At 36.7% G+C, this 24,070-nt stretch overlaps 1 protein-coding gene across 1 annotated transcript in view; it reads right to left on the bottom strand.

Annotated features, from left to right (window-relative positions):
• Positions 1–24,070, bottom strand: part of MTBP (MDM2 binding protein) — a 79,930-nt gene continuing 55,860 nt past the window's right edge. The window contains exons 15-22 of the mRNA XM_007451662.1: positions 20,409–20,526; positions 17,225–17,380; positions 14,384–14,479; positions 7,937–8,203; positions 5,654–5,903; positions 4,810–4,923; positions 1,454–1,519; positions 1–341 (exon numbers count right to left, since the gene is read on the bottom strand). Of these exons, the coding sequence (XP_007451724.1) occupies positions 303–341; positions 1,454–1,519; positions 4,810–4,923; positions 5,654–5,903; positions 7,937–8,203; positions 14,384–14,479; positions 17,225–17,380; positions 20,409–20,526 (1,106 nt within the window). The 3' untranslated portion in view covers positions 1–302. The remainder of the gene's footprint in view (positions 342–1,453; positions 1,520–4,809; positions 4,924–5,653; positions 5,904–7,936; positions 8,204–14,383; positions 14,480–17,224; positions 17,381–20,408; positions 20,527–24,070) is intronic.

The following is a 24,070-nucleotide window of genomic DNA, read 5'->3' on the forward strand; positions in this document are numbered from 1 at the left end:
AAAGAAATATCTTTTTCTATTTATTGGAATAATTAAATAACCAAGAGTAAAATTTGTAAACATATATAAAAATATTAAAAAATTAAAATATAGTAAAACTATAAAATAAGTATACAATTAAAAATACATTAGCTGAGCAACCTCAAAACTATATAAATATAGGATATTTATGAAATTCTTTAGAGATGTACATCTATTCTTTGAATAAAGTTTGAAATTTGTTTGAATTTTCAAACTATGGAAGGAAAACGTAAATAATAGCTCTGTCCAATTTATAATTATCCAAAGAGAATGATTTTGTGTTATTTCTTGCTTGTCTTTTCTAATACCCATTCAATCACCTAGGGAGAGAAAAAAATATGATTATGGTACATTTCTATTGGAAACACAAGTGACAGAAAAAGATATTGTTAAAATTTCAAAAGAGTATGGTAGAAAATTTAAAGCAAAAAATAACCTGTCAGAATCTTAAAATATATATTATCTTGGAAATACATTTTATTAGCAGTTACCAGTGGGGACAGGGAAAGGGGAAGGGGCAATATAGGAGTATGAGATTAAGAAGTACAAACTATTATGTATAAAATAAGCTACAAGGATATATTGTACAACACAGGGAATAGAGCCAAGATTTTATAATAATTAAAAATGGAGTATAACCTTTAAAAATTGTGAATCACTATATTGTACACCTGTAACTTACATAATATTATACATCAACTATACTTCAATTAAAAAAAAAAACTAAGGAAATGATTATCACACACACAAAAAATCAGTAGAGCGGTTACCTCCAGAGGTGATGCAGTGGGATATGGTGGGGAAGGGATTCTTTGGGGGTTTCCAAGGTCTCCACAATATTTTATTTCCCAGGTTGAACAGTGAGTGATCCCAAGGATATTCTCTTTTAAAATTATTTTTTTAATTGTATGTGTTTCTTTGCATATGTGCATACATATTACATGTTAGATCATGAATTTTTAAATGGAAAAAAACTCCCACACTTTATTTTCTTGCTCAAGAACACTTTTTGCTGAACTTCTGCTGTGGAATGCAGTAGTGTTCTCACTGGACAAGATGAAGGTTCTACTCTATTTTCTCACCTTTATTTGAAAATGTACTTTCAAAGCATCACTAAAAAGAAATTAAACTAAACTTTGAAAATAGCTAATCGAAATGGATTAATTTTTCCAGCTCTTTGGATTTCTTTTTTTTCTGTTTCTTTCTTAACATCAGTTTAGAAGCTCTTTTGTTAACAGAGAAATCTCTTAAATACTACTAAAGATTCTGCTTGCATAAGTCTATTATTAACTATTTTAAAGAGTGGTCATAGGGACAAAGTTGAAAAGACCACTCACTAATTCTTACTGCATATATTACAGCATCATAGGTACTAACCTGCAATAAAATAGCAATTTAATTGAATGTAGTTTCTTGGGAATAATTTATTTACCTGTATAACATTGCTGCTTGCTGTTTTCTTCATTTCTTCAAATAGACCCCTTGAAGTTTTAAGATCCTAAACATAACAAAATACAGCAGTTTAGGGCTTCCCTGGTGGCGCAGTGGTTGGGAGTCCGCCTGCCGATGCAGGGGACACAGGTTCGTGCCCCAGTCCGGGAAGATCCCACATGCTGCGGAGCGGCTGGGCCCGTGAGCCATGGCTGCTGAGCCTGCGCGTCTGGAGCCTGTGCTCCGCAGGGGGAGAGGTCACAGCAGTGAGAGGCCCGCATACCGCAAAAAAAAAAATAATAATAAAAATAAAAATACAGCAGTTTAAATCTGCACATTATATTACAGAGAACAAGTCATTATTAAATAAACTTGAGATGATCCTAATCATTCTGTAAGTATCAACGTGAAGAGGGAGATACTACAAAAAAATCAAAGTAACAGGTTATAATTTAGTTCCATCCTGAAAGGTCAAAGTACTCTAACCAAAATACATCCATATATACATAAATCCATGCCACTCTAATCTCAAATACTCAATGGCACTGACCAAACCTAAGCCCCATCCTCAACTATGAGTAGCCACATTAACTTCATTACTCAGGAAATGAATATACACTTTATTTTTCAGATAAAATAACTTTTTTCTCTCTCTCTTCTTTTTGGCCATTTCATTCCACAACAAAGAGGGAATGACACAGGAAATAAAACTGAAATCTCTGACTTGTAAAAAGGTAATGACTATATCAAATTATATTATAAAAATTTTTAAATCCAATTGTATTAAAAAGAAAAAAGTAATCCTCTGCTGCACTTCCAAGCTATGTTCCATTGAAGTAGTCATTTTGAATTCTTTAAGCTCTTTCTCTTATTTATACCTTCATGTTTCTAAATAATAAGTTTATACTGTTATTTCGTGATTTAACAGTTCTAGACAGTGATTGCTGTTATCCCGGATTCAGGTCTCTGAATTCGCCCACCTCCCTTCTCTTCCTCTCAGTAACAGCTGCACCACAATTTTTTGATTAGTAAATAGTCAATGTTTGCATTTTATACCTAAGCAAATATAGTTCAATCCTGAGCTAAGTAATGTATAACGGTTATAATTTCTCTTTCATCTGTTTTGTTTATCCTGTAGTTGAACTACGTTTGCTTAGTTTTCCATGTGTATAATCCTACCCCCACCCCACAATGCTGTGAAAGACTGATTAAATGTACAGCAAAGTTCTTCAAACACTCAGGGATACTGGATAATCACTCACTTCAGCTATTCGTTTTTGTTTTTGTTTTCTTAATTGTATTTTTTTAAACTGGAGACCGTTCTCCTATAGCTTGCTCCAATTTGGTCCAATTGCTCCCTCAGCCTGGTCCCATTGGGACTTATCTTCCCCAGTCTAGGTTAGTTTTTCTTTTATTTCTTGATTCAGTCCCTTGTTCTATTGAATTTCATCTTCTCACAGATTTGTCAAAAGGGTAAAAAAATGACAGAATTTTTCAGACCTTCCATGACTGAAAGTATCTGTACTGAATCTTCATACCTGACTGACTTCTAGACCAGGTATAAAACACTAGGTAAATCACTTTCCTTCAGAATTTGAAGATACTGTTCTACCTTCTTCTGGCACACAATGTTACTATAGAAAATTCCAATGCCACTCTTATTGATTCTTTGTATGTAAACTACTTTCTCTCCTGGGAAGCTTTTAGGAAATATTCTCTCTGTCCCAGGAGATACGACATTCCACAGTGATGTGGCTTGTAGAACTGTCATCCACTAGGATGGACAAGCTTGTGTGCCCTTTCCAGCAGGAGGAGTGCGTCCTTCAGGTCTAGAAAACTTTCTGTTATATTTTTGAGTTTTCTCTCCTCTAGTCTCTATTTTTGAAACTCCTATTATTAGCATATTGGATCTTTTGGATTAATTCCCCCATTTTCTTATCCTGTGTTTAATGTTTTTACCCATAATTTTATCATTAATACTAATTTCTGGTAAATTTCTTAATCTCAACTGTTCAGCCTTTCTATTGTACTGATTTTATCATATTTCTAATTTTAAGAAATTACAAATTCTTTCATGTTCTATAGTTTTTGGAAACAGCATCCCATTCCGGTTTTGTGCACCCAATTATCTTCTCTCTGAGACAATATAGTTTTTTATGAAGTTTTCTTCAGCTTTCTGCTCCTTCATAGTTCCCTTTGTTCCTTCATGTTTTGGCATCTGCTGTATTAGAAGCTTTCCTCAAAAGTATGCTAACTCTTGACTGTCCAGTCATATTTTAAAATGAGATAGTAAAAATCTTACCGGAAGCTCTGTCTGTACACAGCCTGTGCATTGGTATCTTTACAAGGTAGGGGAATAAGGGGCCAGTTGGACTTTTTACTGTGGCCTCCAATTTTTTTTCTCCAGAGACTATTTCCTGCATTGTCATAGGGGTGGGGCGGGGGGGTGAGGATAAAACTATGTATAATATACTTATCTGTAGTTAACATTGTGGGGGAAAAGCGCGCAGAGCAAACTGAAGGCTCCCCAGTTCACTCTGTAGATCTTTATTTAACTCCTCTTTTTTTTCACCTGGCACCTTGCCCCTGCTTTCCATGATACTTGGTCTCCAAGACCTGAGCAGGTCAGAGCCGGTTGTCTGTTGAACTGGCTTGCCACTCACAGGTGTCCCCAGGCAGACATTTAGGCTGTCATTTCTTCTACTCTGTTATACCACGCTTCCATGTGGTTTTTTTTTTGGTTCAACAATGTATGAAAACACTTCTACATTTCTCCTTTCCTCTTTTCTTAGTTTTTGTACTTTCAATACTGTCTTTCTTGAGAGATTTTAGAAGGGAAGGGAATCGAATGCATGCGGTCCATCTGCAGTTTTAATCAGGAACCCATATAAAATTGTGATTCAAGTCAGAAACTCTGAAAACTGGAACTAATCTAACACCATCTAAGTTTTACAAAATTGTCATCTGAATGGCTGATCTGTCCAATGTCTTACAACCAGCTGATAATGGATCCAAAATTAGAAGCTGAGTGCTTCGATACTCCCTCCAGTGGTTTCACTATAGCCTATAATTACTTGAATGAGTTGAATAAAGTAAGTGGAAGCTTATTATCAACTTAAGTCAAAGGCTTGTTAGGGAAACACGGAGGATACCAGTTAAAGTGTAGTTTTCTATATATGAGAACTAAAATCAAATAAATCAAGTATAAAAGTTTTGACTCCAAGTTTTCTACCTCCATTAAAACAAATCTGGCAATAAGCTATCAGTGTAAACAATACTCGGTCAATATTATCTCGTGTCAAACAGGAACAGGAGAACTTGACCTCGATTTTGCCATCAGGAGAGAAGACACTGTACCTGTAGATAGAACTTCGAGATCTCAAAGAGACGTTGGCTGCAAGCCGTGAAACACTCGTGGGCCTCAGTAATCCTGTGTTTCTTCAGGGTTTCAGTAACTACTTCTTTCAATATCTTGAACAGAACACAGTATACAACTAATATGTCTTGGAAAAGGTACAAACATATTATTTCAGCTTTAGAGTTGAGTTCTGTGAATCACAGAGCCATGTAGCTATGCTAAAGCTAGATGAGCTCATTAAGACAAAAGCATCTAGAAGAAAGGAGATCTGAAACAGTGACACGATCACACGTGTCGCAGGCTATCTGTCAGGAAGAGAGGACTAGAGTATCTGAAGAGAGGAATTCATATCCTGAGTTCTGAATCAAAATCTGAGTGTAAAAGGTACACACAGCAGGGATATACAGGTGTGTACTTACTTTTTATTATGGAAAATTTCAAACATTGTAAAGAGAATATTTGTAACAAATCCTCATCTCGATATATCTACTACCAGTTTCAAGAAGGATCAATTTGTGGCTCTTTCTGTTTCACTTATGCGCCCCCACTCACTTTTCCATTATCCTTCTTGCACTGAATTTTTTTTTTCCTCCATGTTTTTTGGCCACACCGCACAGCTTGCAGGATCTCAGTTCCCGGACCAGGGATTGAATCCGGGCAAGGCAGTGAAAGCCCAGAATCCTAACCACTAGGCCACCAGGGAACTCCCCTGAATTATTTTAAAGTAAATTACAGATACCATTTCATTTCATTCATAAAATTTTTAGACAAACATTTAAAACAAATCAAATGAAGAAATTTCTTCCCGTGCAGAACTAAGGGAGTCAGGAAATAAATCTTTACCCGTGTGTGTTTCTGTGATCTTGATTCCTTACTGGGCCTTGATGTTTTTGATTCATGCACACTTTTTTGACCTGAACTGGCATTTGTAGTGACTTTGGGAGTTTCATTGCTAAGAACTGGAAGAGATGGACAAGTCACAGATAATGATCTCTCTGCCCGTGGCTTTCTGGATGTCACTGCATGATGATGATGATTAGTAATGCCACTTCTCTGAGAAAGAAGAGAATCTGAACTTTCAGATTTCACAAGTCTAATGGGGGGGAAAATATAAAAATGCAGATTAAGTGAATCAAGAATGAAGTCCACTCTCTGTCTTAAATGTTACAACCATAACCATTGACATATAAACCCAAGAAAAGCAAACACAGTTTCTTGCTACTACTGCCTTAAATAAGCAGTCAACATCATATTATACAGTTGCTCCCTTAGTTCTTCAAATGAGTGACTAGAACATGGACGGCAATGAATAACATTCTAGGATTTCAGCTAATATTAAAAGCTAATAGGAAAAGCAACTAGCAACATTACTGTCACCCTCCCCGTTAATTTACAATTTCTCACATAAATCAGGGATGGCACTCCAGGCAATGTTATTTATAGATCCAGTACTCATCTGTCAAGTACTTATACTTTTCTATTAAGATAATTTTAATGAAGAAACCATAATAATCATGCTTGTTGTAGCTATGCAACTACGTGAGCAAAATAAATAACAGTGTTAAAACAAACAGAAATAAAACTATAAAAGTAGCTCTTGTTTCAGTCTTTCTAAAATGTTTAAATTTCCTGTTACAAGATAGGGTCTCATATTTTTCAATTCTGTTAACCTAGAGGCCACAGTGTACTTTCTTGTCTGGAACACATATCTGTCAGTCACAGCCAGAAATAAAAAATATTATTACAAAATACAGTATCCGGGCTTCCCTGGTGGCGCAGTGGTTGACAGTCCGCCTGCCGATGCAGGGGACACGGGTTCGTGCCCCAGTCCGGGAAGATCCCACGTGCCGTGGAGCAGCTGGGCCTGTGAGCCATGGCCGCTGGGCCTGTGCTCCACAACGGGAGAGCCCACAACAGTGAGAGGCCCGCGTACCGCAAAAAAAAAAAAAAAAAAAAAAAAAAAAGTATTCTAAATGTTAATGGATTTGCTTTTTAGCTTTATCGCATGTAAACAGTACCATGAACTTGTAAAGTCCTCATGAAAATAATTTAGTTATTCCCCATCAGGGAAAAAGTATTCTAATAATTTTCACTGTTTAAAAGAAGATTTGAAAGTTTCACTTTAAGATATTTGATTCTTTTTGAAAGATTTACATATAATAAGAATTTAAGGTTTGTTTTAGGTGTCAAAGACCTAAATTTGACAAAGATTCTAAAGATATATAAATTCAATAGAAATTAGAGTGTTTCTCTCATAAGCTCCTAATTTCTGTTCAGGTATTTGGATATCTTAGTTAGCTAGCAAATAAATTAGCTAGAAAGATCTCATTTTTAATATATTATTATGTAGGCTTTAAAGCTATATTTTATATGAAACAAGTTGTTTTAAAACGGTACCTCATGGGAATTTCCTGGTGGTCCAGTGGTTAGGACTCCTTGCTTTCACTGCCATAGCCCAGGTTCAATTAAAAATGGTACCTCATGAAACCCCTTGTTTAAGGGGCCAGTGTAGGTAGGAAACAGTGAGAAGAGAGCTAACAGAAAAACTGCATCCCTAAACACCCTCTTCAACAGAGCAGCTCAGCTGCTTAATCTATTGGATAAGATCGCCAGTGTTAAATGGCTTAAAAGCTTTACAACCCATAGTTGTGCTGATGGACTGTATATTAGCATATAAAGCAAGAAACAATGTGTTTTTTCCAAGTCATTTCTTTGTATAACTTATAAGCATAATAATCAACTGCTCACAATACAAACACAATTCCTGGTATGAATGAATTACATTAAAATCTGCACAGGGCCTCCCTGGTGGCGCAGTGGTTGAGAGTCCGCCTGCCGATGCAGGGGATACGGGTTCATGCCCCGGTCCGGGAGGATCCCACATGCCGCGGAGCGGCTGGGCCCGTGGGCCATGGGCGCTGAGCTTGCGCATCTGGCAACGGGAGAGGCCACGACAGTGAGAGGCCCAAATATCGCAAAAAAAAAAAAAAAAAATGATTGAAAAAAAAAAAAAAAAAAAAAAAATCTGCACAGAAAGCAACTTAAAAATCTGAAAGATTAATTCAATTACCCTCGGACTAAAATACTTTCTCTCAAGATACTATCTTTATGTACTTAATATACCACCTTTTGGGGGGATAAAGGCAGTTCAGATCTTTTGATCTCCTTTTTACTCGGGAGACTTCAGTCCGGAGTTCACTTTGTAAAGCTTCTCCATCAGGGACACTTCCAGGCTCTGACAAAACTGCTGGAGACGGAAGAGGGCTCAGTACGGTAGGTACTGGAAAACTTTCTCTGGTGCATGTAGTTTGCGTTTCATAACGAATAAGACGAGACTGTAGTTCTGAAAATCCCCCGTCTCTTTCTAATGCTTTTCGGTCATCCAAGCAATATCTAAACAAGAGAAAGATCTTTAAAATCAAAGACTCCATGGCAGCCATGGGCTTTTCCCTGCCAATTAGGGAAAAGCAAAACATGTACTTAAAAAGTTCTTACTAAACTTCCTAATAATTGTTGGAAGGTTGAGTGAACGGCCAACTTCCCTCACAAGTTCAGTTTTTTCCAGCCTGCTACACAACATGGCAAAAGATTAAAAAAATTTTAAGTACAATCTGATTCCTCTTTGACTGTTTCTGGGCAACAGATTAAGTTAATCCTCTGGCTTATTTTCAAAAAAATACAGTTGCTGTTTTGATACTTTTTAAATCTCTACCAACCTCTGATTCCTCAGCATGGCTGATATGTAATGACGTGAAATGCTGACTTCTGTTAGAAAGAACAAGTTTATTTTCAACACAAAGATTAACAGGGTATAAAGGCATTCTAAACTGGCTCACCAAACACAGCTCAGAACATTTTGAAATTTCCCTTTGAAACTCATTTGCACCTTACTGACTGATTGACAAGTTTTCCTTCAAACACTTCGGCTGTGTGTGCATTGGGTTTCTAGCTAAATCTGATTTAAGACATCAATGAGATGTTTGCTCAGTGAATGCTTAAAGAAATCCCATCTTAGGGACTTCCCTGGTGGTCCAGTAGTAAAGAATCCGCCTTACAATGCAGGGGATGCGGGTTCCATCCCTGGTAAGGGAACTAAGATCCCACACGCTGCAGGGCAACTAAGCCTGCGAGCCACAACCATTGAGCTCGCACCTCAAGTAGCGAGCCCACGTGTCGCAAACTAGAGAGCCCACGCACCCTAGAGCCTGCACGCAACAACTAGGGAGAAGCCTGTGCGCCACAACAAAGAGCCTGCGCTGCAACGAAAGATCCCGCGTGCCTCAATGGAGATCCTGCGTGCCACAACTAAGACCTAACGCAGCCAAAAAATAAATAAAAATAATAAATAAATGCTCTGATAAAGCTTAAAAAAAAAAAAAAAAAGAAATCCCATGTTGTTAAGTACAACAAATAAGCGTATCAAGAAAATCACCAATGAGATGTGTGACCTTGGAATACCCTTCACATTCTCCCCTTCTACATCAAGGAAAGAGTTTCACATATATGATGATAGGACTTTAAACATTAAAACCTTTTTCTGTTATCTGTCCTCTTTACTTGTAAAATTCTAAGAAGTTCCTTAGAGTCAGAACTTTGGGTCTATAAGCTTTTAGTTCAACACTCAAGGAGTGTATCATTACCCCAACCTGATTGCCTGACGGAGGTTTTCTCTTTCTCTTGTGACACATATTTGATTTCTAAGAGTATAGACTAGAGAGCCAGACTCCCTGGATTTAAATGCAGCTCTACCACTGTGTGAACATGGCCAAACTACTTAATTTTATCTATGCTACTGCTGCCTCTTCTGCAAGATGAGATTCGTAGCAGTTATCTCAAAGAGCTATGGTGAGAATCATGAATGGGTACACGTAAGCACTCAGAAACAGTGCCTGGAACGTGCAAGCAAAGCAGTCAATAAATGTATGCTGCTGCTATTATCATCACCATCATCATCATCAGTGGCTTTATTTTCTACCACAGCAAATCTTATGGTATGCTGATGATATGTAGCTCAGCCAGGATTCAGACCCAGGTTGGTGACTTCAGAGTCTGACTTTAACCAATTTAGTATGCTATCTATCTCTCATGTAAAGTGTAAGGGTCATCTTACTCAGGGGTCAACCCACGGCTGAACATTAGAATCATCTGAAGAGTTTTTATGAAATACTGATGCCCAGAGTTTCTGATTTAATTGGCCTGGGGTTGGAATCAGTCTTGGACATTTTTTTAAAAAGCTACCTAGGTGATTCTAAAGTGCAGCTAGGACTGAAAAATCTCTGATATAAACCAACAGTTTTAATTTAACAGGAGGGAAAAATGAGCTCCTAAGTTATACTGTTAACTGGTGGCAGAAGAGTGACTAGAACCTAGGTCTCTCAATTCTCTAACATTCTTTCTCTAGTCTGTTGTTTAATAAAACACATTTCATTAAAAATCAGCCCCAACCCTAAGGCTTACTGATGAGTCCTATTTCTATCCTGGGTGATTGACAGAATCTAGAATACCACTAAGAACCATGAATGTTAAGGAAAAGTTCTAGGAGAGAGGAAATGTAATTCCTGATTGGCTTACAGGAAATTTTTCAGAGAAAAATAATGCATAGTTTGACTCCACATGCATATTTTTTTCTACTCTAAGATTTTGATTCTAAGATGCAGATTTTTTCCTTCCAGTTTTAACATCTCTTAATCACAGCTGTTCATAATGTCATGCCTCCCACTGAATTATGTGCACTGTGCATATTGACTTCAATTGTCATTTAAAATGTCTTCAAAGTGATTTTACTATGATGTGGCATCAAAACAAAAAGTGACTTTGTAAATAAGAAAGGAACAGAAACAGAGTAGCAGGGTGCGTATTTGATAATAGTGAAGTAAATATTCACTGTTGGATGAATGAGTACACTTCCACATTTTCTTGCAAAACAATAACCAAATGCTTTATGTGTCCAAAGAAGGAAAAATACCTATCAGAAGATGAAGCTATCATTGTCCTATAACTACAAAATAGGCAAGATACTGCCTAGCACACACCAAGCAATGCAGATGAAAGCCGGAAAAACTGCCAAATCTCTTGGAATACGTGAAAGAAAGTTCAGAGCAACAGGAGGCTGGTGTGGCCAACTGACTCTCACAGTTTGACAGTAGAATTCAATTTGTTGTTAAAGAAAATGGTGCATCTTACAATCCATGGTATCTCACACTCCAGGATAGGAGACAGAAGTGAAAAAACAAGTCAACTGTGGATAGATTTCATTTTGCCTTAAGTAAACATTGATCTGTACTTGAGCAGTTTATATATTTCTTCCAAATATTCCTTATGTTTGAGTAGAGGAAAAGCTCAAGGATTCCAAAGCCTCACGGCAATGTAAGAAGAGAGAACTTTCTTTGCAGTGTCATATTTACTTTGAAATTTCACTTGAACTTTGCTTCGAGTAGAAACATAATCTACATTTAATGTGAATAGGCCCTCACACTATAAACCCAAATCCTGAAAAAAAGCATGTTTCTGGATTCACTGTGCTCACCCTCCTGCAACTTTCTTAGTTTGATCTCAATGGCCCCAGATTAAATTTACAGTAGGGAAAATGGAGTCACGGCTAAATTTGTTTATATGCTTATAAGGGCAGGCAATTTCACTTTTTAAAGTCCTTAAATTCTTATTTCAACTGTTTTTTTCATACTCAGACAGACAGAAGTTCAATGTTGTTGCATGTATACATATGTTGTTCCTTGTTATTATTGAGTAGTACTGCTTTGTATATACACACCAGTTAATTTATCTATTCTCCCATCGATGTACACCTAAGGCTATTTCCAGGTTGTGGGTATTATGAATAAAACTGTTCTGTGGGTTCTTTTACCAGTCTTTTTGTGGTGTTAGGTTTTCATTTCTCTTAGGAAAATGACTATTAGAAATGCTGAGCCAGGGAGTCTGAGTAAACTGTTCAGTTTTATAAGAACCTGCCAGATTCTTTTCTGAAGTACATAAATCACGTTATACTTCCACCAAAAATGTTCAAGGGTTCTGATTGTTCCATACGCTTGTCAACACTTATCGGTCTTTTATTTTAACCATTCTGGTGGCTGCACAGAATTTTATTTTATGGATGCACTATAATTTATTCAACCAACCTCCTACAGTTAGACATTGTTTCCAATGTTTCTTATTTTAAATAACACTGTGAAAAATACCCTTGCCTAATAACTTTCAGTGTAAACGCTAATTTTATCATTAAGTGAAGTTAATCAATCTGATATTATAAACAACTGCATGGCTTTTGGTAGATTACCGAGCAGCCCCCCAGACAGGTTGTAACAATTTATACTCCAAGCTGGCTTATCCATGTCTCTTTACCTCCACCATAATTTTACGGGTGAAAAGGATTCTCACTGTTGTTTCAATTTACATTCTTAATGTAAATTTAAAAAGCTGACTGGTGAAGAAAACTCTTCACGTGTATTGGCCATATTTATTTCCTGTTTCAAAAACAAATGGTTTAAGATGTTGCAAACTCTTCCATAGGGGCATTTATCTCATTTTCTTATTGATTTGTAAGCATCCTTTAATTACAAAGAAAATTTACCTTCTCATTTATGTTCAAAAATATTTTCCTCAGCTTAATCCATACTTTTAATCTTGTTTCTGTTGATACCTGACATTACTGTTTTAAAAATTAGGACAAATCTATCACTCTTTTTTGATTTCTTCCTCTGCTAGAACAGATTTTCCCCTACATTTTATGCTAGTTCCTTACTTTCACAGTTTTCCCACTTTTAATTCTTAATACATCTGCGATTTATTTTGATATTCGGCGTGAACAAAGAATCATTTCAAACGGATTTATTTTTATTTGAATGCTTAATCAACATTCTCACTACTATCTACGGAACATTTTTCTTTTGCCCTCTGATTTGAATTTCTTTTTCTATCAGATCAAATTATCATGTATTCTTGCTTTTTCCTTGGAATTTCTACTTAGGTCCAGCCCCACATTGTAATTACAATAGCTTTATAATAAAATTTTCTAGTAATATGATACAATTTATCTCATTCTTTAAACAAAAGAGAGGAGACTTCTTACCAGATAAATTATAGAATTATTTCATCAAAAGGTTCCAAGTTGACAAGAACTGTATTAAATGTTTACATTGATTTCAGGAGAATTAACACCTTTATAACACAGGATCTTCCCACAGAGAAACAAGGCATGTTTCCCCTAAGTAATCAACATTGCTTTTAGGTCCCCTAATACATATTATTTGTAAATTTTCCCATTCTACATTTCTTACAAGAATACTTCTGATATGTATGACTTTATCTGCTATTTTGAATGGGATCATTTTCATCCTGTTAAAAACTGGACATGGCTGGTTTAAAGGAAAACTTGTGTCTTTTATATGTATTTTATAACTGGCTACCTTACAAATTCTACCACTTCTAAGTCTTCCAGGTCTCTTCTCTGCAAAATAAAAAGCAAATACAAAAAACCTTCTGGCATCCGCTTTACTACATGTAACTCTTTTTAACTCTCTAGTTTTCCTTATTTTAACTGATTGGCTAGAACATACAGAAAAATGATTAAAAAGAAAAAATTGGTCAGAGCAGGTATCTTTTTCTTGCCCCTGACTTTAACGGAGAGTTTAATTTTGATGCTCAAAAATAAAGTAACCAGGGCTTCCCTGGTGGCACAGTCGTTGAGAGTCTGCCTGCCGATGCAGGGGACACGGGTTCGTGCCCCAGTCCGGGAAGATCCCACATGTCACGGAGAGGTTGGGCCCGTGAACCATGGCCACTGGGCCTGCGCATCCAGAGCCTGTGCTCCGCAACGGGAGAGGCCACAGCAGTGAGAGGCCGGTGTACCGCAAAAAAAATAAAATAAAAAAATAAATAAATAAATAAAAAATAAAGTAACCAAAAATTTTTGCTTCTAGTATCAAATTTGACATAACTTTACATATTCTTTAAATAAAATAAATCTTATTTAAGCATAACAAGAAACCTAAACATTCCTAGAATGACCTGTTGTCACTAAGGTCTTGAAAATTTAACCTAAAATACATTATCTCCACCATTCCATTTCTTGTCCTGGTGAAAATGGTAGACGTGCACATAACCTCCAGAACTCCTAATACCTCTAAGCAAGAGAATCCCTGGAAATTACATTCATCTGGTCAATTAAAATTCCATTAAAATGTACACATAATTAACATGTTGCAAATGAGAATGCATTTTATCTAACAGTTTCTGAGCAATTACAATGACCAGGGAATATTAATGTGACCAGTAGTATAAATACACATTTACAATGTAGGGACTAAAATAATGTTGACTAAAATATCTAGTAACTAATAATAGGATGTTTAAATGTAAAACTGATTAATCACCAAATAACTTTTTTCCAACAGAAGACTAGTTGTGTATGTACTGCTTAGTTTTTTGTTTTTTTTTGACATACTTTCTCTTTGCTTCTCTGTCCCAATTTATCATTTTATTACAGTCACTCTTCACACTCACCTAAGATAAGCTACATCAACAACACACCGAAAAGTAAAGTGAAAATAAAAAACTCACTCAATTCCATGATAATGACATACTGAGGCTTTCTCAAAAGGTAAACCCTGAAGTTTCCGAGGACTAAGTTCTGGTGTCAGGACAAAAGTCTTTTCCCTGAAACAAAAAGTTTTTCATTTGTATTTAAAGTTTATTTAGTGACAAAGAGAAAGCTCAAGAAACTGTCTCAAGAAGGAAATCTGACTTCCTTCTCTATAACTGGATCTCATATGGGACAAAGAAGGAAATGAAGTGAGGTTAAGCCTATGGGTTTTGTCACTTACATTTTCTGTGTCCCAAGTTTCGGAAGTTACCATGCTACTTACTTCACAAAACTATTCTGAGAAATGGTTAAATCAAGAATAGAAAATGATTTCTAGTGGAAGTTCAAGAAACAGCATTATTCCTGAAGAATATTTTTTTCTTGGTGTAGGAAAATGTTTATGAATTTAGCTAAATTCTTTTTTCCAGGGGAATAAAGTCAAACTCCAATCTTTAGTGACAAAAGAAGTATTTACTTCCTCCTATAACCACATGGGGAATCCAGATTTTTCTTTGCCTGGGAATGAAGTCATTTTGACACCTACTTTAAGAATCCGTGACCTTTTAAATATCAGAGGATAAAAAGACTAACTGCTGATTTCAGTTCTTCTTCTGAAGTAAGTTTCCAATCAGCAGGTATGTTGGAACTAACCATGTGGTGAGCTTACATAAAATATTCATGCTCTACCCCTCCACACCCAGACCTGCAGGGGTACATCAAAATCTCAGGAAGGAGGCTGCTGCAATTAGGTTAAGCTCTCCTAGTTGTTCTAATAAGTGCTCTCCTTCTCTGCCTGAGGTGCGAGGTACTGTTCTAACGAACTGAATCCTGTTCCTAGAGCTCAGAACAGGTTAGATGGGAATGGGAGAATTATACAAGTGGTGTTTACACAGTTAAGAGGCAGAATGAAATACCAGGGGCTTGAATTCAGAAGACTTAGAAATGGTATACATAAAAACAAGTAGATAGTAGAGTACCATGAATAAATTGGCTATCACATTTTCCCCCCTTGGCTTTAGTAATGAAAACTGCCCACAAGCCACCGAAAATTAAAAATTATCTCGAGTACTAAGATAAGCGCTTGAAATTATTACATTAAAATGTAAGACATATGCAAGTTAATGAATCCCAAAAACCAGAATTTATATTCAATGCATCCATTTAAACAGTTCTGCATAAAGTAACATGAATAAATTGCAATGATCCCAGTATTTTGATGACTAATTATTAAAGTGAATAATTTTGTAATATAGAACTATTTAGGTACCCAGCATTTCACTTCTTTCCTTTGCCATGTTGTTGTCCATTTCTTATTTTAATCTCTCTCAGCAGCTCTATTTTTGTTTAATTTTACTCACACCTTGTTCTTTCTAAAGGAAACACTGTAATACATATGTATTTTGTCAATGTTTAATATTCCTCTGGCGTATATATAGGAGTCACTCCTGTACTTTGTTTAACTTAGTATTGCATTTCAGGTGGTTCTTTGCATGGGTAGACATTTAATAAAAGTCTGCAGGTCCTTGATTCATTACCATGAAAGCTCATCCTTCAACTTTAATTTTAATAGAAGATATGTTTGATAATGACACAGTTCTTTACTAACATCAAGGAATTATAGCAAACTTCCCTAAATAAATCACTGGTAAACTACAGAAAGAATTAACAGCATCTCCCCTAGACATTGCAGCTAGAAAGACATTCTGGTCAAAAAGAGTACAACCTACATAATCAGTTTTGGCAAACCCATCTGACTCTGCCAGTTCACGCTTAATGATTTGGGAGACAGTAATCCAATAACTAAACAGATGAAAATGTGTACATAGTTCTTTCCTTTCTTGACTCCCACAAAAAAGATTATCAATCTCTCAAAGCTATGAGAAAAAGAAAATTACTCTAAAATCACACTATTTTTATGTCATTAAGATCATTAAGTCATTAAGACTCCAAATTATTAAGATCCTCATGTTTTCAAAGTTGCTCCCCATCTCTCTCTCTTTAGTGAACACACACATGAAGGTAATATGCTCTAACATTAGTTTTGAGAGATAACTACCTTCAAATAAATCCTTTCCAAAATTAACCCTTAAATTCAATATTTGCCAAAACAAGCTTTGAAAAAGTAATCAAAATGTTCTATAATTTTTAAGGTCCTTTGGAAGGTTCTCAGAATAATGGATTAGAAAAAAGAAATTGGGGTAGTGAACAAATTATTCAAATCTCACAAGTATACGATGCCATAATTTTATCTGTAATTAAGTAAACTTCAGTAACATCCAGAATTAATCAGTAACTTAGTGGAAGTTGTCTTGGAAGTCAAAGTAGTTGTAAATTATTCATGTAGACACTGAGTTCTTCCTTGGTAATGGTATAGCTTTGAAAGCATTTTTATTACACGTCCCCATTCTCTTCAGTTGAAAGGCTATTTTGCTATTAGACATAACTGACAGTATCACGGTAAGTAGTGGCAAAATCAAAACTGGAGAGTGATACAGAAAAGAGAATTTTTAAAAATATTTGCAAGTCAAATTACAATTTTTTCTTAAAAAGTATTGCCATCTGTATACAAAGTAGAAGCTGATTTCTAAGAGAAATACACTGAGGTTGCTTTTATTATTCCTGTTTCCCAATACTACAAAACAGTAGAACATTTGGCTAAGATAAAATGTGAGGATTAAGGCCAATTGAGAAATGCTTGGCTCAAACTTGTAAAATTTGTCAAAGTGTCACAGAGCATCAATTAACTGAAGAAATGAGATGCAATGTGTTTTTTAAATGATTCCTTAAAAATTAGTTGAAATTGTAAGTTTATAACTTACCCTTTTTGAATCTGTAAAGGTTGAAGATCTCCAATTGGTAATCCATCTGAGGTAAAGAATTTCAGCAATTCTTTAGCATCCAATAATGTGACTGAATCCCGTGGACCCTCTTTGTGGCCCAGTAACTGTTCAGATGAACGAGGTAGTGAACCAGTTCTGAGAAAAAAATGTTATGCAGATTTACTGAAAGTGGATTAGAATTCACCATGGTCAGGAAAAGCTGCTATGAGCAGAAACCAGAAAAATACACACAAAAAAACTGAAGATCTACACATTTAAGAAAGAAAACAAAGTCATTGCAAATCACTTAGTATCAAAGTATATTTTTAAAAATCTGTAAAAACTTGCAGTTACCATATCAACAATGCTACTATTTAAGTAAAATAAACATAATTATATTCTTTTTCTTTCTTTTTTTTTTTGCGGTTCGCGGGCCTCTCCCGTTGCGGAGCACAGGTTCCGGACGCGCAGGCTCAGTGGCCATGGCTCACGGGCCCAGCCGCTCTGCGGCATGTGGGATCTTCCCGGACCGGGTCACGAACCCATGTCCCCTGCATCGGCAGGCGGACTCTCAACCACTGAGCCACCAGGGAAGCCCCATAATTATATTCTTTATAAATGATGATTAATTATTTAGTAGTGCAAAGTCATCAATTCTATAAAATTTAAATCTAAACTGTCTTGTATGTTCCAAAACCTCACAATATCGTAAATTTTGAGGGCAGATACTGAATGTTGCAATTATCTATGAACTTGAAAGATTACTTAAAGCACACCATGAGACCAGAATAGTTCACACCATGATGGCCTCATGTAATTTCAGAACATTATGGAAAATAGAAAATTCTAAAAGTCCCAGACAGGGTAAAATACCTATTAAGGAACAAAAATCCATGTTGCATCAGACTTCTCATTAAGATACGAGATCCAAGAAAATGCAGTTCTAATCTAGAAATGTATTCAAAAGAAATACCAGGATAACAGTTGTGTAGGTAGAAAGGGTCAGTCCAAATCAGAGTAGCAAGTCAGAGAGGTGCAAGAAAAATGACTTCAAGAAAAAAAAAAAAAATTGCCTATTGCAAATAACATAAGGTGCCAGAGAAAGAAGGATAAATGGTGAAGAGAAGTAGAGATGTTAATTTCCTCCCCTTTCACAATGGGAAGTTAAAATATACAATCTAGGGCTTCCCTGGTGGTGCACTGGTTAAGAATCTGCCTGCAATGCAGGGGACACGGGTTCGAGCCCTGGTCTTGGAAGAGCCCACATGTCACGGAGCAACTAAGCCCCTGCGCCACAACTACTGAGCCTGCGCTCTGGAGCCCACAAGCCACAACTACTGAGCCCGTGCGCTACAACTACTGAGCTTGTGCCCTAGAACCCACATGCCGCGACTACTGAAGCCCCTGCGCCCAGAGCGTGTGCTCTGCATCAAGAGAAGCCACGACAATGAGAAGCCCGTGCACCGCAGTGAAGAGTAGCCCCAGCTCACCACAACTAGAGAAAGCCCGCACACAGCAACAAAGACCCAATACAAACAAAAATAAAAACAAATAAATAGACATTCAGAAAAAAATAAATGATCACGGGCAAGAAATGCAAGTTCTTTTACGGGTAACCTGTCCTTTTCTCAATCTTCTTTCTAGATTGTCAGTTCCCTCCTAACCTATAAACGTCAGAAACCTTCAAGGAATGGTCTTAAGCCCTCTTTCCTTTTTCTACATGGTCTCACCAAGTGATCTCATCCACTAGCATGTATTTAGAAAAACCCTTTTAATGATAACTCCAAACTGACTTCCAGATTTCTCCTCTGATCCACCTAACATGTCCACTTGCATAAGCCACAGAGCAAACTTAGCATCCTTAAAGCAGAACTCTCGATTTTCTCCCCAAATCTGTCCTTACTCCAACTTCTCACCAATCTTCCCCAAACCATAAGTGACAACACCACTCACATGTTGTTCAAGCCAGAAATCTAAACTGTCTTGGATGCCTCTCTTTCCCTGTCCTCCACATCCAGTCCATCACAGGAAGGTTTTTTTCCCAGCTAAGCACCAAAACATATCCCAAACTTGTTCTCCACTACTACTCTAGTTAGAAATCAAAGTTATCTCTCAGCCTACAGCCTACAGCCAACTGATCTGTCTGTTCCTAGTATCCTCCTCCTACAATCTATTCGCAACGAAAGAGTAAAAGTTATTTTGCAAAATCAGATCACGTCACTCTTTGGTATAAAATCCATCAAAAGCTTACCAATGCACTTACAATATAATCCAGAGTCTGTATGAAAACCTATAAGGTCCTGTGAGACTGAATGTGCTTCACCCATTTATCCATTAGGTCTCAGCTCCAATGTAACCTCCTCAGGGAGCCATCCCTGACCATCCACCTCATCTCTCCACGCCCACAGCAAGTAAAATTACTCCCCTTCAGTCCCTTTGTTTCCGTCATTACACATAGAGTAATTTATAAGTATTATATTTACTTGTCTGGTTACTCCTCTAAGAGGAGAGCCTGACACGTAGTTGGTACTCAATAAATTTGTTGACCTCTATGAACAAAATGATGTTATAGCAAGTCACAAATGTTATAGCAAGTCATAAATGTTATCAGCAGAGGATCTAAAGATAAAAATGTGATTTGGGGGAAGTGAGTTGGAGGAGGGCAATGCAAGAGAGCCAAATCCCTTCTCTTTATTCCATTATTCTACCACTCAACAATTATATACCGAGTGCCGACTATGTATTGAACCAAAAACAAAACAAAAATAAACTCTGCCTCTTAGAGATAGTTAACAGATACTATACAAACATAAAAATGTAAAACAGGAAGAGTTTAAAATAGCTCAAAGAAGAAGAGTACTTTTACTTCATTTTACATGTTCCTGTATTGTTTAAATTTTTCTTACATATTCATATACCCGTGTATATCTATGGAAGATGGTCTGGAAAGACATCCACTAAAATGTTAACCGTGATTATGTACACCTAGAAAGTACAAGTAGAAGGTAGAAGAAAAAGAGCATTTCGTGGACACACTACTCTGTAGTGCTCTATCTATCTATCTATGGATTTATAGTAAGCACATATTTCTTTTAGAATAAAACCATAAACTACTAATATCTCATAAATACAAGGATTAAGATTTAAAAAGTCATTAAAAAATACTGAGCTATTTAAATATTACCTCATTTTTTGTTTAGCTTTTTCAAAAGTTTCCAAATTTTGAAGAACATGCCTTTCTGGCCACTCCAGAGGATTGGTTTCCACTGGACTTGAAGAAATACGTTCCACTGGATTGGAATCTGAAGAGAAATATGTAAGTACTGAAAGGTATTAACATACTGAATTTTGCTATATAAAAATGTATGTAGATACATACATACATCGTGTATGTGTGTGCACATGTGCATGTGTATAAAGGCAAATTGGATTAATTGTACAGTACTTACCTCAGGCATTTATTAAGGATATCTCTGATGGCCTGAACTGTGCAAAATACCATAGAAAAGTTTTTTGGAAATGAAAAAAAAAATTAGTATTAAGCTTTATTTTACTATCTCCTCATAATAAAAGTTATGAGCCTGAATTCAGAAGATGAATTAGCACTGTAAAAACTCATATGGAATGAAAGCATAACTTTGTTATTTTTGTGAAATTAGTTCTAAATGGAAAGGAGACAACTCTGTGGAGAATATACTGGATATATTATGTGATTTCCATACTACAAAGAGGAATTATCACCAGTATCCTGAGAAATTCATATCTTTAAGAGATTACCGGACTTCCCTTGTGGCGCAGTGGTTAAGAATCCGCCTGCCAATGCAGGGAACACAGGTTCGAGCCCTGGTCCAGGAAGATCCCACATGCTGCAGAGCAACTAAGCCCGTGAGCCACAACTACTGAGCCTGCGCTCTAGAGCCCGTGCGCCACAACTACTGAGCCTGTGCTCTTGAGCCCGCAAGCCACAACTACTGAGCCCGCGTGCCACAAGTACTGAAGCCCGTGTGCCTAGAGACTGTGCTCTGCAACAAGAGAAGCCACTGCAATGAGAAGTCCACACACCGCAACAAAGAGTAGCCCCCACTCACTGCAACTAGAGAAAGCCTGCGCACAGCAACGAAAATCAAAAGCAGCCAAAAAATAAATAATTAAATAAATAAATTTATATTAAAAAAAGTGAGAATCTTTAAAAAAAAAAGAGAGAGATTACCTCATTCTCAAAAGTACAGTAATACCATAAATAACTTATGATGTTTGCAGGTAAAGTTTACTTTAGAAATAATTCTCACTATGTATTAGTGTAAGATGCCTTAACATACACATTTTCAAGTAAATCGCTAACGTTAAATGTTATTTTACCACTAATAAAATATTATATGTAAGGGTGTGCTTATCTTTCCAGCCAGTATGCTGCAATGAACTAACACTGAGATTGTTTGATAACACTGCAATTCTCATCAAAAACATACAGGGACACCTTCCATTCTCATTATAAATTATGAGTACATCCCAACTGCTTTAACACTGGCAAAATAACTAACTGTACTACATTTTGGATTCAAAAACTATCTGGTGTTTTAGGGCTTCCCTGGTGGCGCAGTGGTTGAGAGTCTGCCTGCCGATGTAGGGGACACGGGTTCATGCCCCAGTCTGGGAAGATCCCACATGCCGCGGAGCGGCTGGGCTCGTGAGCCATGGCCGCTGAGCCTGCGCGTCCGGAGCCTGTGCTCCACAACGGGGAGAGGCCACAACAGTGAGACGCCCGTGTACCGCAAAAAAAACACACAAAACTATCTGGTGTTTTAAATTGTTTGAACTATTACACACTAATAAACTGACTGAAAATTACTGGACATTAGCTATTTGACTAACCATCAACCCTGACAAAAATACCCATTTTATACTTTGGGGTCTTACAAAGTGATAATGATTTGGTAAGAAATTTTTGAACAAAAAAGAAAAAAATTAATCATAAATGAAAACAGAAGCCAACTGCATACTATTTTTCCTTTACTTATTAAACTATTTAGCCAGATAGCTTAAAATATTTTTAATGCCTATACTGGACTGCCCCAACCAAACACCATCCAAATATAGCACTTCCCATTTCTTAAGAAGGGTGGTGAAATACTATTTTATAGAATAATGAGCTTTATGATGAAATAATCTACTTTATTATGTTGGCATGGCTTTTCAAAAAAAAGTATAAAGAAAAAAATCATCAGCAGTTCTGAACAGTTACAGGCTGTGTTCACAAAAGAATACAAGCCATTTAAAATAAAAGTTAACATTAATTATTCCTAAATATTACAATATAATTATTAACTTTGACTATACAATCTACATAAATATAAGTGACACAGTCTAAATATTAAGGAATGGATAGGCAAACATTCATATGTATCATGTCTTTTGGGGAATAACTTAATATATTTCTTACAATAAAATGAAATACAATATTTTATTTATGTGGCTGGCAAGCAGGACACTGAGCCATGCTGACAATCAAAAAGCACAAAAGGAGCCTCTGAGAAACCAAATACACTGCTTCATTTTATTTATTAGTTTTATTTATTTTTTAAAAATATCTATTTATTTGGCTGCACTGGGTCTTAGTTGCAGCATGCGGGATCTTTATTTGCAGCATGCAAACTCTCAGTTGTGGCATGTGGGATCTAGTTCCCTGATCTGGGATCGAACCCAGGACCCTGCATTGGGAGCACAGAGTCTTAGCCACTGGACCACTGGGGAAGCCCTACCGCTTCATTTTAAAACAGTGTTTTAGGGGCTTCCTTGGTGGCGCAGTGGTTGAGAACCTGCCTGCCAATGAAGGGGATGTGGGTTCGTGCCCGGGTCCAGGAGGATCCCACATGCCGCGGAGCGGCTGGGCCCGGGAGCCATGGCCGCTGGGCCTGCGCGTCCGGAGCCTGTGCTCCGCAACGGGAGAGGCCACAGCAGTGAGAGGCCCGCGTACCACAAAAAAAACCCAAAAAAACCTGCCCTACAAAATCACAAATCACAGAAAACATAAAGGAAAGTAATATTTCAGATAACAATATGTGGTTAATGAATACAGGCCATGATAGCCTTACATTTCAAAATATGCATGAATCACCAAAAAAAGGTTATAATTGGTAGACTGTGTTTATTAAATAGGGCAAGAATTATAAACATACACTAGAAGATTCTTATTAAAGTATTTGAAATCAGAAAATTGTGATCTTATAGCATTATCCAGAAAAGTCATTTATGCAGTGTTTATGTGCCCCAACAGTCCCAGGTAAAGGACACTGTTTTTTGAGTTCAGGTATCACATTTGGCATTATGAAAGTCTTTAGCAAGTTATGGCAATGAGTAAATAAATGGTATGCTGACTCTCATTTGTTACACATGCTAGAGTTTTCACAAAAAAAAGAAAAAAAAAAAACAGATCAATAACCCTTACAATTGCTAATAACTCCTAGTGTGCATGGTTGCAAATAATGGGTCAGAATATGAAATATAATTGACCTTACTGCTTCTTTTGCTGTAATTTGCATGTAGGTGTACAGTTGACCCTCTGTATCCACAAGTTTCGCATCCACAGATTCAAGCAACCATGGATAAAAAATATTTGGACGAAAAAAAATTCCAGAAAGTTCCAAAAAGCAAAACTTGAATTTGGTGTGTGCTGGCAACTATTTACATGGCATTTACATTGTATTTATAACTATTTACATTGTATTAGGTATTATAAGTAATCTAGAGATGATTTAAAAGACAGGAGTAAGGAACAGAGCTGGGATTCAGCCTTGTTAGTATTGCTCCAGAGCCCATGCTGTAACCAAGAAGCCATGCTCTCTCACT

This window comes from Lipotes vexillifer, unplaced genomic scaffold (genome assembly GCF_000442215.2).
Source record: "Lipotes vexillifer unplaced genomic scaffold, Lipotes_vexillifer_v1.1 scaffold440, whole genome shotgun sequence".
NCBI lineage: Eukaryota > Metazoa > Chordata > Mammalia > Artiodactyla > Lipotidae > Lipotes > Lipotes vexillifer.